Source organism: Colias croceus, chromosome 1, assembly GCF_905220415.1.
Source record: "Colias croceus chromosome 1, ilColCroc2.1".
Lineage (NCBI taxonomy): Eukaryota > Metazoa > Arthropoda > Insecta > Lepidoptera > Pieridae > Colias > Colias croceus.
Window position 1 is genome coordinate 12387324 of NC_059537.1, and position 16868 is coordinate 12404191.

Genomic DNA, 16868 nt, shown 5'->3' on the forward strand with positions numbered 1-16868 from the left:
ATTGTTCTACAAATGCTCTAATAAAAAAGCCAAAAAAAGCATTTAAAACAAAGCGAATCCATCATGCCAAAACTTTTTTGTCACTACGTTAACGGCTCGATGTCAATAAAACTACAAAGAAATATTCGATTTTTTGTCATGTTAGAAAAGTTTTATTTTTCGGAACGTAGGGTATAAGGTAAATAAATGTTTGACTATAATAATAAGATAATCCTTAGAAAATGTATGTAGAGTATTTGAAGAAGGATCATTAACGTTCTAAATTTTCATGAGATTAATTTCTATTTAAAAAATTGATACCTTACAGAATGAAATATAATACTGATTATCATTAGAATGATGTGTAAGAAATTAACGACCAGACATAAATGAAAAACAAGTGTTAGAAAAACAAAATATGATCACACGATAATATAGAAAAATCAACTTTTCTTGTTAAGGCTTACGAAATAACAGTTTGTGATGCACATTATAAAACACTAGCTGCTCCGCGCGGTTTCACCCCCGTGGGCCGTGGCTCCACTCCTGTTGGTCGTAGCGTGATAATATATACCCTATAATAGCCTTCCTCGATAAATGAACTATCTAACACCGAAATAATTTTTTAAATCGGACCAGTAGTTCCCGAGATTAGCGCGTTCAAACAAACAAACAAACTCTTCAGCTTTAAGATTAGTATAGATTTTCAAGCTTATCTATTATCCATAGATAAACACATTTCAATCAAACTACCAATGTTCAACTCAAAGTAAAAGTTCGTACAAAGACAAATCAACGATGATCCAACCAATCCCGCTCCTATTGTTTACATTCAAGCAATCCGAGATTAACCGAACAATGTGAAAAGCTGCAGAACCAACTATGAACCACTTCATAAATCCGACCTATATTATTTTATCGCATAATAACACTCGATTGAAACTAAAAAGCTCAACTAATTAGATTATCTTAAATCAAATATGCAATTTCAATTGCAGTATTAATTACGCTATAATTAGGATAATTTATTATCAGGATAATTGCAAGTTATTTATTCGAAATTTAATATACCGGATTTACTAGGATTTATAAATTAAATTATTGCCCGGTTTTAGCTCACTGATACGAAATTAGTGTATTATTTGATTAATTGTGATAAAATAAGAAACACTTTCATTAGTCATCTCAGCTGTTTATACCTTTGCTATAATACTATACTATACAAGAATTAGGAAAAATTACCTGTAGGCTGTATCATATATTTATAACATCACCACTGCTTGAACGGTGAAGGAAAACACCGTGACGCGTATGTTTCACGATTTGTAATATTCGCCGACCCGCACTTGACGAGCCTGGTGGATTACGGCCTGATCCCTTACGAGAGACCCGTGCCCCAGCAGTGGGAACATAATGGGCTGCTGATGATGATGATGATAATGCTTTTAACATCGATAATAATAAATAGTCTATAATAAATATTTTAGGATCGGTCGGTTTGATCACATATTAAGCTTTCGTTTGTGTTATGGAAACCAGATGGCTGTAAAACATACATATATAATTTTAAATAAATACTTAGGTATATAGAAAATTAACACCCAGACACAGAGCAAACATCTATGTTCATCACACAAATAGTTGCCTTGGGTGGGAATTGAACCCACGACCTCTGGCCGACCGCCGCAACCGGTCAGTCAATAATGGTGTTCAAAAAGTATAAAATATACCTACTTACAGCGATTGCGACAAAGTTTAATAGGAAATAAAGAAGGTATATCGAGAGTCCGCGAGACTCAATTCACGGTATGTTAGTTCTAAAGATATAAACAAAACAATCGTGCCGCTAGAGAGTGGGTTGCAATAACAATAAAGGTTTCCAAAGTGAACGGCAAAGTGGACTTTGTAACCTAAAGTTTTCTTTTACACTTAACAAGAATTCATTGAATGTGTAGGAGTTTATTTTTATCAAACGCCCTGCGCGTCGTAGGTCTGGTAAAGTCTATTTGTTTATTCTTATAATTGTGAAGAGTTATTCAATGATGTTAAAAGTTAAAATTCTAAGAAATCTTCTGTATTACAGTGTATATACAGGGCGGAATTTTAAATGTTCCGTATTTTTTTTTTAAAGAAACGAAACCTAGGTATGACTTCAAAAGTTTCGAAAAATTGCTAATAACACCCGTGACTCGGTGATCGAACTGACAAAAATCTGTTAAAATTACAATTTGTTTGCAAACAAATCTATTTTTGTATAAACCTGTTCAATTTAAATTATTGCTATTTGCCAAAATATAATGTTATTCATCTATTGAACTCAAAACAAAACCACCATATCTAATATCACCATTGCGCCAAACGGGTCGACAACTTCTAAACCAAACAGAGCGCCATTATCGAAATAGAAAATGTATGTAACACCCACCCATATTTGTCAGAACCATCCATCAACATTCGCACGCAATTGCCACATTACTAACGATACCTTGTTCTGAGAAAAACATGGAAATTATACACTAGATAAATATCTCTCTATCTATACTAATATCTTTAGGCACTAATATATAACAGAGCTGAAGAGTTTGTTTGTTTGAACGCGCTAATCTCAGGAACTACTGATCCGATTTGAAAAATTCTTTCGGTGTTAATTAACCCATTTATTGAGGAAGATATATATCATCACGCTAAGACCAACAACAGCGGAACAACGCAGGTAATACCGCGGGACACAGCTAGCAGCTATACATTATAATATGCGCCTTTGTTGGTTGTCGAATAAAACAAAATAAAAAATAAAAAACTAGGTATCTACCTTCATACAATTGGGTCAACTGATCTCCGCTTATCTGGGGATCGATGATAATCTGTGGTTGTTAATAGCTAGACTGTTTTAATGGGACACTCTGTAGATAACCTAAAAAGGAGAGATAGTATCCTACTTATGTTGAACTAGATTAGGTCGGCAAAAGTAATTTACGTAAAGTAAATTACGTAATCATTTGATTGAGTCTATGAAAAATTTCAATGATTGCTTCGCTTTTGCGTGTAAGATAATCGAACTGCAGGAAATATTAAATACAGGTAAGCAAAATTTGTAATTATTCGTTTACTAGCTTTCCGCCCGCGGCTTCGCCCGCGTTTTCAAAGAAAACCCGTTCCCGTAGGATTTCCGGTATAAAACCTATCCTATGTCCTTTCTCGGGTATCAAAATATCTCTATACCAAATTTCATGCAAATTGGTTCAGTAGTTTAGGCGTGATTGAGTAACAGACAGACAGACAGACAGAGTTACTTTCGCATTTATAATATTAGTATGGATATTTGACTTAAATTATTGACGATCCAGTACAAAAGATCATTGATATCACAAGCAAAGTTACAAGAAATAATTAAAGCATTTTCGTGGAGTTTTGTTGCGAATTTATTCCCAAAATAGATTATTCGACGACGATAAGCAATAAAACTGAAAATTATTATTGAATTTCATCTTTCGTGGAATAAATAGAATTTATTTAAAGCATGTCAGATCGAGAATAATTAAGCAGACAGAACTCATTAAAAGCTAAAACAATTCGTTATGAAAAGCAGAACATTTTTAATATCGCATTCGAATAAACTAAATGGGTCATTAGAAGAGAAATATAAAATAATATCTTGGGGGAGCTCGGCTTGAGACACCGGAAAAATAATTTATTCCGTTCCCCGAAGACTTGGTAAATTAAAACCAAGATCCTACTGTTATCGTTGTGATAACATCCAACCCACTTCCAGTGATCTCGATTGCTTTTATTTTATGCCACGTTAATACGATATTTAGTTATTATTTTATATAGATTGAAATTGAATTATGGTAGGATAATTTTATGGTATGGGTATAGTTTAGTTTTCACTGGAGAGATATAGGAAGGTAATACTGATGTAAGATGTAGGTAGGATTTTCCTTTCACAGTTTGTAAGTTTAGTCCTGATTTACAATACATGTTTAGAATTATCTGTGCTTTTCTCTTTGATCATTATTTAAAAATGCACGTTAAATATATATTTCAGTAAAATGTATTTGGTGTAGAAAACGTGGATTCACTATTCTTTTGGGGCAGTTAACTGAGTGGTCCTAGGTTCAAACTTCGATGTAGAGCAATTAAAAACTATTATCACCTTACCCCTCAACAGGATCCAAAGTAACACAAACACATATTATAAGGAAAGTTTGACCCACATCAAAAGTCGCAGACAAACGCTCCACAAAAATAAATTAATTGCCAACGTGAATACGAATTTAATTCCATTAGCCGTAAGTATCCAACAATGTTGCATCCAAACCATCCGAAAGTCAACACTATAGTTCCCTTTGACGTGAAATTAGCAAAATTAATTAATAACCAACGCTTGTCCGTTGAAGCTTATTTTTCCACACAATTTTTAGGGACATTAAGGGTGGAGCACATGATTTATGAGTCGATCTTTAAGCCATAAATCAGGGCAGTCTCGGCCTATAAAATATAACGTCAGAAACAGAAAAGCTATCGCGCCGTATTTAATAATGTTTCAAGTCCTGGGGGAAGGAGATTCAATATTTTGATTCGTTTTGAAGTATACAGAAATGTATTTTTTTTGTTATTTTCTATTTGGGTTAATAAGGTATTTGCTCTCCTCGAGCATTATTTATAACTTTGTTAGCAAAATAGTGTGTTACTATTGTGATCACCAAATATACCTACGACAATAGATAAACTTGAATTCATTCATCAAAAGTATTTTGAATCTTACAGAAATTATGAGAAGAAGAATTGTAATATATAATGTATCTATAGGTTGATACGTAAAAATAATGCAATACATTTTTCTTATTCCTTATATTACTTTATCTTCTAAAAAAGGAATTTTAATCTAAATAAGGATATACAACTAAAGTTCAAACAAGCCAGCCTCACTTGGAATTAAACCTTCGTAAAATCAGCTAACCTTCATTATTCTTTGAAGATAAATTGTAGCAGCGGAATTAACTTGTAAAAAGTATCAAAATGTTTTGCCTAAACAGCTTCTAAATGAGTTTTATAGAAACTTTTGTAAAACCAACTCTTGATAGAAATGTAAGTAGCAATTTCGCATGAACGCGAACAATTCTTTTGGCTCGAAATACATAAACCACGAAAAGTTACTGTAAACCGCTAAAAGTTGCGCACAGGGTCGGACTCGATGCACGTTTAAATAGATAATAAAATAACACAAAATGTGTCAATTTAGAAATGACTACGTCTAACCATAGCTAGCTATCTATATATGAGCTTAAAAAAATTATTACGTTATAAGTGGAATATGAGAAATTACGTAAATAATAATATAATATTGCATAAATTGTACTGTGGTTGAATGTAAAGTTAGTGTATTTTTGCTTCTTCTCTTTCTAGAGATGCTTCTGCATAAATACTTCTACTACTATCATCATAATATAGCCTGATCAATATTTAAAATAAAACTCATTTGGCTACTCAGGCCCCGGAACCACAGACAGAATAGAAAATCTATTGTGTCTGGGACCGATCGGGCCGCTTGGGGCTCAATGGATTAAAACTAAAACAGACCCGTATTTTTACATCTGAATACATTATCGAATGAATGAATGAATACATTCGATGTATTAACTAGCATCGCAATACAATAAATCCCTTATTAAAGGTGTCACTCAAACTTTATATCCTAACCATATCTTACCTAATAAGATATATTCTGTACACACACAATACGGGCCTGGCTACAGTAAATGTCGCCAACAAATCAGAAGAGTTAGCTACTTCCATGATTTAAAAGGGAACGGTTTCGTGCATAGCTCCTTTAGATCGCAAATATGTTTCGAATTTCTACTTTGGGTAAAATAGGTTGTAATGCATGGGTAGATACAAATTGCTTGAATTTAAAATTATAACGTTACTAGAGGTCCGCCCCGGCTTCGCCCGTGGTACATATTTCGCAATAAAAGGTAGCCTATGTCCTTTCTCGGGTATCAAAATATCTCCATACCAAATTTCATGCAAATTGGTTCAGTAGTTTAGGCGTGATTGAGTAACAGACAGACAGACAGATAGATAGAAGCTATGCAATAGCTTAACAAGATTGTTTGGGTGCATACTCAATCTCAAGTAGGTACTATAGTAATATATCGTCTATCCAGTTGGCTAGGTTAATTGGGAATGTTGCTTTTTATTCCTGGAGAACAGTCGGTGACGTGATAAATAGTATCCATCTATAGATCTCATCTTTTTATATCTAAGAGGTATGAAAAATTGATGTTTTCCGATTTGTAAAAAAAATCATGAGAATTGGTCAAGCCGTTTAGGAGTATGGTAACTAACATTGTAACACGGGAATTTTATACATTAAAAGACTATAGATACTATCACCAGCCACTCACACAGGTATACCACACCCACACAAGCGCCCACGCTATTATCTCCTTAATATTCTCGAGTACGACGGAATTCCATTAAACTTTGTACATTTTAAACAGACGCCTTTGAGCCCACTTCTAAATTCATCGCATATTTAAAGGGTCGAAGCTTTGTTCAAGTTTTTGGACCTTCAAAGGACAGTAACTTCTATTGACTGAGTAATCGATTTTTAATATTTGAAAAGTTTCAAGTCGGTTCGTTAACCAAATAACTGATGAACAGTTGTATGGTATGATAAAATTTATATTGAATTGAAAGAGAATTGTATAAGAAACCATATTCTATATAAAAGCAATACAAATAATCTCTAGAATATAGTTAACGTTAAAATGTGTACACGTTTTCTGAAGAAAATTCTATTTCCTTCGTAAAACGTCCCAAGATAAGATATTAAACAATATATAATAATCGATAAATTACATTTTGATTTAATTTTAGTATTTTTAAGCTAAATTAGTAATTACCTTAATCTAAATTACGGATCTAGCCACGTCTTTTGTTATTCAAATATAGCAGACCTAATGTCCTAGGCTATGGTTTAATTAAGATTAGGCGATAAACGACCCTTTACAGACCATTAAATTACCTTCATTATTTTATGTTAAATTCTTTAAATTTTTGTGATATTTATTTTAAATTTTTTACATTTTATACGCAAAGATTACGTTAATAATTTGAGTATATTAATTTTGGAATTCATGAAGCATTTGCTAAATAATTGAAATATGATTAAAACAATATGAGAATTATTTTACATGATAATTTAAAATATAACATAGCTGATGATCTCTTGAATTAGTTAGCTAATTAAAATATTATATTAACTTGTGCATAATAATTCATTTTTTATAAACATATAGACGAGAAAAGTTGTTCAGTTCGTGCAAAACTGTTTTCCATAGTATAACACTGTACTGCACGGCGATTAATTTTCATGTGGAAGACAGCTCTTCCATGCACTCGTCTATAAAAATCAATTAGGTACCCTACGTTAGCCTCGAAAATTCTAGCAATTTTCGAGTTTTTGTGAAACTTTTAAGAGTAGACGTTTTTTTTTATGGTACAAACTGATATGGAATAGGGAAATCAAAATAAGTAAAATGCAATCTATAGTCTTATCTACGGGGTTACAAAGTTCAATGGTAACTGAACATACACGTCTGGAAATACTTTTCCGCTTAGGTATATTTATTTATTCCATAACTAGCTTACCACCCGCGGCTTCGCCCGCTTTGTCTTATATACTAAACCCTTCCTCTTGAATCACTCTATCTATTAAAAAAACCGCATCAAAATCCGTTGCGAAGTTTTAAAGATTTAAGCGTACAAAGGGACATAGGGACAGAGAAAGCGACTTTGTTTTATACTATGCAGTGATGTACAATTTATTTTGCCCTCAACATTAAATGCAATAAGGATAAAACTTACAAAACAAAGATACAGTACAGAAAGCGGCTTTATCATTTATAAGTGATCTCTTCCAGGCCATCAAGTAAACCATGATGATAACGAAACTGAACGGTAATTAATATTTTTAAGCCCGTTTTTGTCTTGCTTATACTTTACTATACGTAGGTAAAAAAATTAGAGTAAAAGTATTTACTTAATATTCTGTACGTATTTTATCCATGCGTTGTAACACAGGTAACCGGTATAAAGCAGCCAACCACGGGGCTATCTGTAGGCAATAAATTATATTTCTCATTACCAAGTGTTGTGCATGCGATAAACATCGGGGCTTAACAGGGAAATATTATTTCATTTCCATTATTTTATATAATGAGAGTATTGTGAGTTAATTATAATGAGTTTTTAACTTCACTGAAATTATAAACAAATTTTGTTAGTGCTAGCTCGCCTGAATGTGTGAAAGGAATTTTGTTTGTGCTAGTTCGCTTGAATGCATGAAAGGAAACAAAATATTATACTATGTACAAAGCTTTCTGAATTTTAAATGATTGAAATCGTATTTTTGTATCTTCGTTTTATGTGCGACTACTAGAGTCGTATTCGTATCGTAGTCGGTATTAATAATGAGGAGTAATAACCCAACACACAATTAAAAAATACCTACTTATTTACACGATACAAACCCAGCTTTTCCCTAAACGGGTCAAACTAACAACATAAAATCATAACCGTGTTAAGTAAACATTTTAACCATTTCAATACTTCAAAAAAGTTTAATAAAATTGCATCCAACGCCCTCTGGCGTGGGCACTGCGAACCATGTTCCCCACAAGCCTTCCTGTAACCCGGCATCTGTCGACAGCTTTCGGGAATACCACCCCTCCCCTCCCGCGCCGCGACCCGCAGCTCTATCGATCCAACTTACTATACAACTTGACTAACCGACAGAAGCACTGCCCAAGTTTTGGTGTACAACAAACAATCAGGCCTAATTTTTAGATAGCCTCTTTTTGCCCCTGGTGATTATCCGGTAAGTGCAGTGTCTAACAAACCTCCTATATCGAACAACCAGGAGAAAGCTCAGTCTATTTGTGCCCACAGAGAGATCGTATCTTTTTAATCAAGTGAGTCATTATTAATTATAAGGTATTGTATTGTTAATGATGTTAATCACCAGTGGTTGTGGCAATATAATCAGTGATTGTCGCGAATCGACTGCTTTGTGAACGTTCTGGAAGTAGGTCGCGTCTATAGATATGATTATCTATATGCACTATGCAGTTGGAACCCATCCCGTTGCAATAATTAAAGCGACATAGGTTTGAAGCGGCTTTAAATTTATAATGAGACACTAATCATCTTTCTGTGATTGCATAGTGGGTTTCTGAAGAAATCTGAAAGGTTTATAGCTTTAATGATGACCTCTTGACGATTTTAGGTTATATTAAGAGCCTCACCCCCGATTTGTCGAGCCCTCGATAGTGGCTCTTGAAATTCAGAGGCTAGGTGCATCTACGGGGGTTATATTTTAACCGAATTGGGTCGAGTATCATCGGTATTACCACGTATACTTGAAGTGGATATGAAATTTAAACTTATAATAATCGATAAATAGGACTGCAGATTAAAAATTGCACTGCGCTTCGAATTTGGCCGTCTTTTCCATTTACGAAGGTTTTTTTTCATATGTAGGTCCTCCAAAGTTCCATCATAATATATTGTTTGACAAGTAAATCATAAAACTAATCGGTCTATTCCAGGACGGTGCCGCCGGCGTCCAGCCGACGGAGGGAGCGATCCACATCCAGCACGACGGTCCTCTCGCATCCGACAAGGACCTGTTCATCGACGATGACGGCTCCGGTCTAGAGATCGACGAGAGCTCCGGATCCGGATCCGGCCCGGGACCCGGCGTCGACGACGAAGACGGGCGTGGCTCAGGTGACGTCCCAGACGTGCCTGAAGATGACGAGGATTACGCACGCCTACGCACTACCACAACGGAGGCTCCGAAACCCGATACGGACGATTATCCGGACGCGCCGTTCTTTGCGGAATCCGAGCCTCCGATCCCACCACCAGTAGTGCAGCCGATCGATGTAGTCAGTCGTGAGTAGAGGCCATGCATGCCAGTTTTGTTGCGTTTTTGTTTAAGTTTATGAACGTCACATCGTCTTTAAGAATACCTAACTACCCTGTGCAATTGTACAACACTTTCTATTGTCTCTTAATACTTTTAGAAACTAAAATAGTGACAAACTTGTTTTATTGAGGATGACGATGCAACGTTCAACGTTATTACTTATTAGTATTTATTAAATGTAGATAGTTAGGTCAGTATTATCATAATATATATCCTGTTTCCTCAAGAGATGAGTAATATTTAATCCATTATTTCGAATTAGATTTGATTAATTCCATTTATTTCCTAACGATATAAAGTAAACAGTTTGATTGTCGTGAAGCTATTTTCAACATAAATTACCAATAAGATTCATAGAACATCTTCTTTTATCTAATTATTATTAAGAAGGATAGTTGATACTTATATTAAAAAATCATAGAGCAATCCTCACGGATAATATTTTTGTAAGAACAGAGGAAAAAATATAACAATAAAAAATTTATATCTATTTGTAGATGTAATGTATAATCATATAAAAGAACAAGTAAATTATTAAAAAAACAAAATACCCGACTGCACACTAAAAAAAGAGTGATTGAAATGAATCTAATGATACCGCATACATATTTTTTTAAAGGGAAATTTAGAAAAAATATTATTATGTCTTTATCCCGTGGGACTTTTAGGATAAAATGTATCCTATGACACTCCCGTAATCAAGACAAATCTAACGATACCTCATGCATCAAAATCCATCAAGCCGTTTAGGCTACAGGTGGTCACAAAGGAAAAGACATACATACATACTTACATACACTCGAAAAACATTACCCTCCTTCTTTGGCAGTCGGGTAAAAACGTAAAATATTAACATATATTATCTTGTTCATGACTGCATCACTCTATTGCTCGGTAAATCCATCACTTTCAATGCTATTAAAATTCATGCGAGCCAATTATGCATAAAAATATCTTCTATCCTTCTTTTTACTATTACATTAGAGTGAGATCGTGTTAATAATTGAAATCTAAGTGCAATTACTACCATAAACGCTATTTGACATGAATTTTATTAACCTCAAACCTAACTATTACAATTTAGCCTTGAATAATATTCATAAGCCAATACGTTCCCGTTAGGCACTGCTTATCACAAGTCCCTACGTCAGTATCTTCCTGACCATCGACGTAATAGGACGTATTTATTGTTATTTTTAATCCCATATTGTGCGAATCCTACTGTACTTGATTCACGGAGGATTTCGGTGAGTTACAGCTTAAATCATCAACCATTTGACGCATGTTACCATCTTCATCATTTTATATTTCTCTATAATCAGTTACCATTTCTGGCATGTTTGTATTTTCTATTTTACCATGTTTTTATGTCGTTCGTCTTGTTAGACCTCATTGCTATTCAGTATTATTCATAACTTCGTGATTTTACCATGAATTTTCCTCGCTATGATATCGCTGCTCTATTTTCAAATAGTTCCTCATCGGGTAGCTTTTTGTGTGTATAACCAAGTATTTGTTTATTCTAAGTAGTATCATCGTTCATACCTTAATTTCTATAGTGTATTCTATCGCTATTTCTTGTACATTCTTATAACAACTATGGTGGAGCCATACAAGTATATTATTAACTTATTAACAACTAACATAATTACATCTATATCTATTTTCTCTATTAACTGGTACCACTCCTAAACGCATTTGATAAGCAGATACCTAAGTATGGTTCTACATCTCCATACATTGGCCAAAACATTTCTCGTCATCAAACAAGCCAGTGACGTCACAGCTCCCAATAACATGTTTGTAAACATTCCAGCACGGATATTGTCTGGCCCGAGCGAAGGCGACTTCGAGCCGCGCGGCGCGGGGGAGGACCAGCCCTCGCGCCCAGATCCTGTGCAGATCAATATCTCCGGAGAGACCGTTGTGAGTATTAATAACTATTTCTTGTTTATAGGGACTTTGACAAAAGCCTTAAATCTACAATAAGAGAAATATTGTATATACTTCGAGTATGTACTGCATAGTGTCCATAAAATGCAATGTCATACAATGTTGATGGATGGACATACATACAATGTGGATGGAACATGGCCAAAAGAACTTAAATTCTCAGCAACAATATAGCTTAATAAATCTAAATCGTTGACATTGTTACGAAACATTTGAACTGAATTAGATATATAATGATAGTAAGAATAAACACTTAAACAAAAAAACAAAATTGTAAACTTTAGGCGGTCTTTTTGCCAAAGTTGCTATATCTTCCAAACAATCTGATGTTCACCGAGCAAAAATATATAACATTTGAACATAAAACGTTCCAGGACCAAAGCCAAGCAGGATCCAACTTGGAGCCGGAGACGCGGCCGGCGGACAGCGGCGTGCTCATCATGGACACCGCACACGAGGACCGCGCCACCAGCTTCTTCGCGCAACCCGGCATTCTAGCTGGTGGGTATACCTTGCTCTGTACTAGCTACTAGTTCCAGGACCAGAGCCAAGCAGGATCCAACTTTGAATATTCTTTTGATAACATCGCCATGAATCAGAATGATCGAAAAGAATCTAGGATGAAACTTTCTTGGTGGAAGAAGTAAATATTGCAACTGCGGTATGTAATATTGGGAGTACAGGAATATTCTTCAAAATACTATAATTTTTTATAAGATCACCTTAGTGGTGAAAATTTTTTCCATTCTTGGTGTTCAGTCTTTGAGGTTATCAAGGATTATAGCAAAGATCTCGATACTTGTTGGTAACGGATTGTTCAAGGTTTTGAGGTGATCTTTGTGAATTAAACTTGCTCGAACGTACGCCTGCTACTATTTATTAAAATTTCTAACTTGTAATAAAACGTTCTTAATAAACTGGACATAAGGAATTATATTATGATAAGTCTACTTATAAAATTAGCCTAGTCATGATATTTAAACCGGATTTCCAAGCGATAGTCGTATCTTGTGTAGATTATGTAGGGATTTAATAGATTTATATTAATTACCTAACTCAATAGCAGCTTAGATATTGGTTGTAAATAAAAAAAATTGTACAACACTAAGACTAGAAAGCTGAATCAAGTATAAGAATTACTTACGTCACAAATATTCTTACATGTAGCTTGAAATTGATTTGTATTATGTTATTATGTTAGTATGCATGTTTAATAACTGAATGACATTGTCTATTTATTTTGTTTTACCTTATATTCAGTAACGTAAATACCGGATTAATTAAAATTTAATATTCATTAATTGCACTATTGTTTCGCTGCGATGCATATCATATAATTACGTTAAAACATCAAAGACCTTACAAAAAATTCAAGATAAAAATGCTGATTATAATATGCACCTAATATAACAAAAAAAAAGTGTGCGTGTACTAGTGTACACACGTAAGAAGTGAAACTTCTTTATGACCTTATTTTTCAAAAAATAATTTACTATATGCAACTTTACAGAAATACGTCGAATCGCGCATGGTAGGGATAAGAAAAAGATGGCGCATAACGGAAAAATGTCACGCGTAACGAAAAAATGTTACACTAAATTTTTTTCCAACCCCGATAAAGAAGTTTCACTTTAAAAATAATTTTAACAATAAATGCAATTTAGTTTACATATTTTCTTATAATTTTCAGCCGTCATCGGTGGAGCAGTAGTCGGCCTTCTATGCGCGATCCTAGTAGTAATGTTCATAGTGTATCGCATGAGGAAGAAGGACGAGGGCTCGTACGCGCTGGACGAGCCCAAGCGGAGCCCCGCAGCCGCCTCCTACGGGAAGGGTCACAACAACAGAGAATTTTATGCGTGAGACGACACAGAACATCAAATGCCACCCGTTTTTTAAATGACAGATAAAACAACATGGCCGCCGTCCGCGCGCCATTTTGACATTTCAAATTTTTGCATCGACTGATACGTTCCGAATCACGTGCACCGATTTACCCTGTGGCTGATATGTTCTGTAGTCGGTTTTCAAACGAATACAATTTTCAACATAATACCTGTACTGATTGTACATATCTGTACAAACAATGTACACTCAAATGTTGTTAATTAAACGAAATATTTAGGTATGCGTTTGCATAAATTTTAATATCATAAAAGACCAAACTTTTAATATCGCGATGTCCGTCTCGATAGATTGTCTTCGTTCGAGATTAATATAAGTGTTTGAGTGTAACACTAAGTTTGAATCTGAATGGGAGATCTTGTAATGTTGTCTGTATAAAATGAATGTGCCATTCGCTTCTTTTAATTGTACATTTGCCAAGTGTCGTAGTTTTTTCTTCATAGACTAAAGTCTATGGTCACGTCCATATCTCGTTTTTCTCTATGTAATATAAATCCTAAACTAACCTGTATTTAGCTAATTTATAACAAAATATGCTTTATAGGTTATATAATAGTACTTTCAAAAATCTTATGATTAACTGTCTTATGTATGTAAAAGTTTTACGAGGAACGATTACCGCCAATTTCAAAAGTTTTAAAAACAGCGCTTGTGTAATATTAAATTCCTTTAGAATAAAGTTGCACAATGTGCATCGACTTTTTACAATTTTGATATAATTGCTTGTTATAATATAATGTTTTGCGTAATAATATTTGATACATAAAATTTCTCTATCGTTTGTATGTTCCTTTAGTGTGTAGAGAAGTAATCTTATACCTTGAATATTATATAATATAAATAATATAAGATATTTGGGGCTAATTATAATTACTTGGTCTTTAATGTTTTTGTCACTTATTGTTTTTATCCGTGGCTATGACTTGGGTGGTTTTTTTATATTAATTTTTCTCTATTATTGATATAATACTTTTGTAATATAATGGTTAATTTATTTGCTAACAAACAGGTTGTGCAAACCAGTCTTTTTTACATTATTTTATGTGACTTGTGCCATCTTTAGTAACTTACTCGCCAGTGGCTTCGTTTTGATATATTTTTTGTAATAATTTCAGTATGGTAACACATTGACAGTTAATTTATTTTTATTTAAAATAATTTTAAGCTGGGCATTATTTATCGAATTCATACTATAAGATTAAATTATTACTACAATTAATGTTTAATATATAAAACGAAGCACGTATAAGCATGGATACTATTCAAAGATTGTATTTAAGAAGTTCTAAAATAGATTTATCATAATTGTTAAGCTAAATTAAAATACAATTATGTCGACATTCCCAAAATCAATAGTATGGTTCACAGGCTCACTTAGTGTAAGGTAATGTAAATTATAATTGTAAATTCTTTTAATTAATAACTACTAAATGATGTAATTTAATAGTTGTAATTTACCACCAAATAAAGAGATGCTACACTTTTTTATATATTTTTCTTTGGAATTGAAGTTACTTTATCATACAGGTACTAAACCTATATGGTATATTAAGTACTTTTTTAATTATTTTATTATAAAGCTTCACATGTATTTAGTTAAATACTTATCTGTGTATCTACATGCGTATATAAAATAAATGTTATTGATAAGCTGTAGAAGTCTTTATAAATTAAGAAATTAATTTAATAAAACAGGCTTTTAATAATTACGCTCATTTTAAATCGACAGAATTTGCATTTAAAATATATGTGAAGCTTTGATTTTTTATATTCATTTTGGAATTTGTGTTAATATTTTATTAACTTGAAAGGCAGCTGTTTAGTTATTTAATGTTCAATAATTCTTAATGATTCAATACAATAAGTGTTTACTGTATTTCAAACTAATAAAAAACAATACATATTATGCGATAAGATAAAAAATAAAAAATTAATAGCATTTTTATAAAAAATCTGGAAAATAGTGTTTTTTATCAAAACTAACACAAAATCAAATTGCTACATAACAAATAAAGAGTAAATAACATATAGAAATGTTTATGACAGAACAATATTGGAGTATCTTACAAACATCATGTTATCTCGCTCTTTCCCCTTCCTTACAACTCTGTGCGAGCGAGACAGATCAATCGAATAATATGTATTGTAAATGTCTTGTCTATTATCGACTAACTACGTTTTAAGCTAGGTTAGGGTAGACATAAATATATCGATGTCCACCTTGTAAATACGCTCCTTTACACTTAGGTAAATACACAGGTCAATATAATGAATTTCTTGTTTTATTTTTCTACGTTTACCTTCCTAATACATGAAAAACCTATAACTATTAACTAACTATACTATACTATTTAACTATATTAAAACAAATAATGCAAGTAATTAAAGGTCAAGAATGGAGTTAAAACAATTTTTCTTAATTCATTAAATATAAATAAAAAATATTGAATTTCAAGATAGAATAAGAAACTCTTCTTTTCAAGCATTATTTGTATAATTCTACAATTTTTTTTTCAAATTACATACAGAAATCATTGAGATAATATTACTACGTATGGAGGAGACACCACGAACAAAATCTGTGCGCCAAGCGCGGCGGCGCGGGGCGCATTTTTTTGCTCTTAAGTTTTAAAAATTATTATCTAGTTAGGTACTTACCGATGAAAAGTTATTCCTTTGCACTTTTCCGTCTTATTTGTGCAATATCGTAACACACACGAAGGCATAGTTGAAACAAATAAAAAATGAGCGCGACGTTCGCGCCAATAAGCGAGCAAGCGACTGAGTGCAGTTAAGCCATATGGCTTATGGTGAGCGGAACATAAGTGATGTAGGCGGTGTCGTCTCCATATGTACATCTCAATGACAGAAATAAGAAATTTAATACCCTACCCCAGTCCCCAACCAACCAAACGTAGGGTATATTACTACCTACTAATATCTGGGTAACTTAGATATTGTTATATTCAAACGCATAGAAAATTAAGCGTTACTATATACAGTCAGATTTCTTCTTTAATAAGTGACCAAA

The 16868-nt window shown here is 33.4% G+C and overlaps 1 protein-coding gene across 3 annotated transcripts in view; it reads left to right on the forward strand.

Moving 5' to 3' along the window:
* Window positions 1–16110, forward strand: part of LOC123691193 (syndecan) — a 255125-nt gene extending 239015 nt beyond the window's left edge. Inside the window, exons 2-5 of one of the 3 annotated variants that reach the window (XM_045635480.1) lie at window positions 9597–9945; window positions 11796–11905; window positions 12307–12433; window positions 13623–16110. In XM_045635480.1, the coding sequence (XP_045491436.1) occupies window positions 9597–9945; window positions 11796–11905; window positions 12307–12433; window positions 13623–13795 (759 nt within the window). In that variant the 3' untranslated portion in view covers window positions 13796–16110. Of the gene's footprint in view, window positions 1–9596; window positions 9946–10907; window positions 11227–11795; window positions 11906–12306; window positions 12434–13622 lie in introns of those variants that run through there. The other 2 variants (XM_045635489.1, XM_045635498.1) reach the window with 2 other exon arrangements.
* Window positions 16111–16868: the final 758 nt, after the last annotated feature.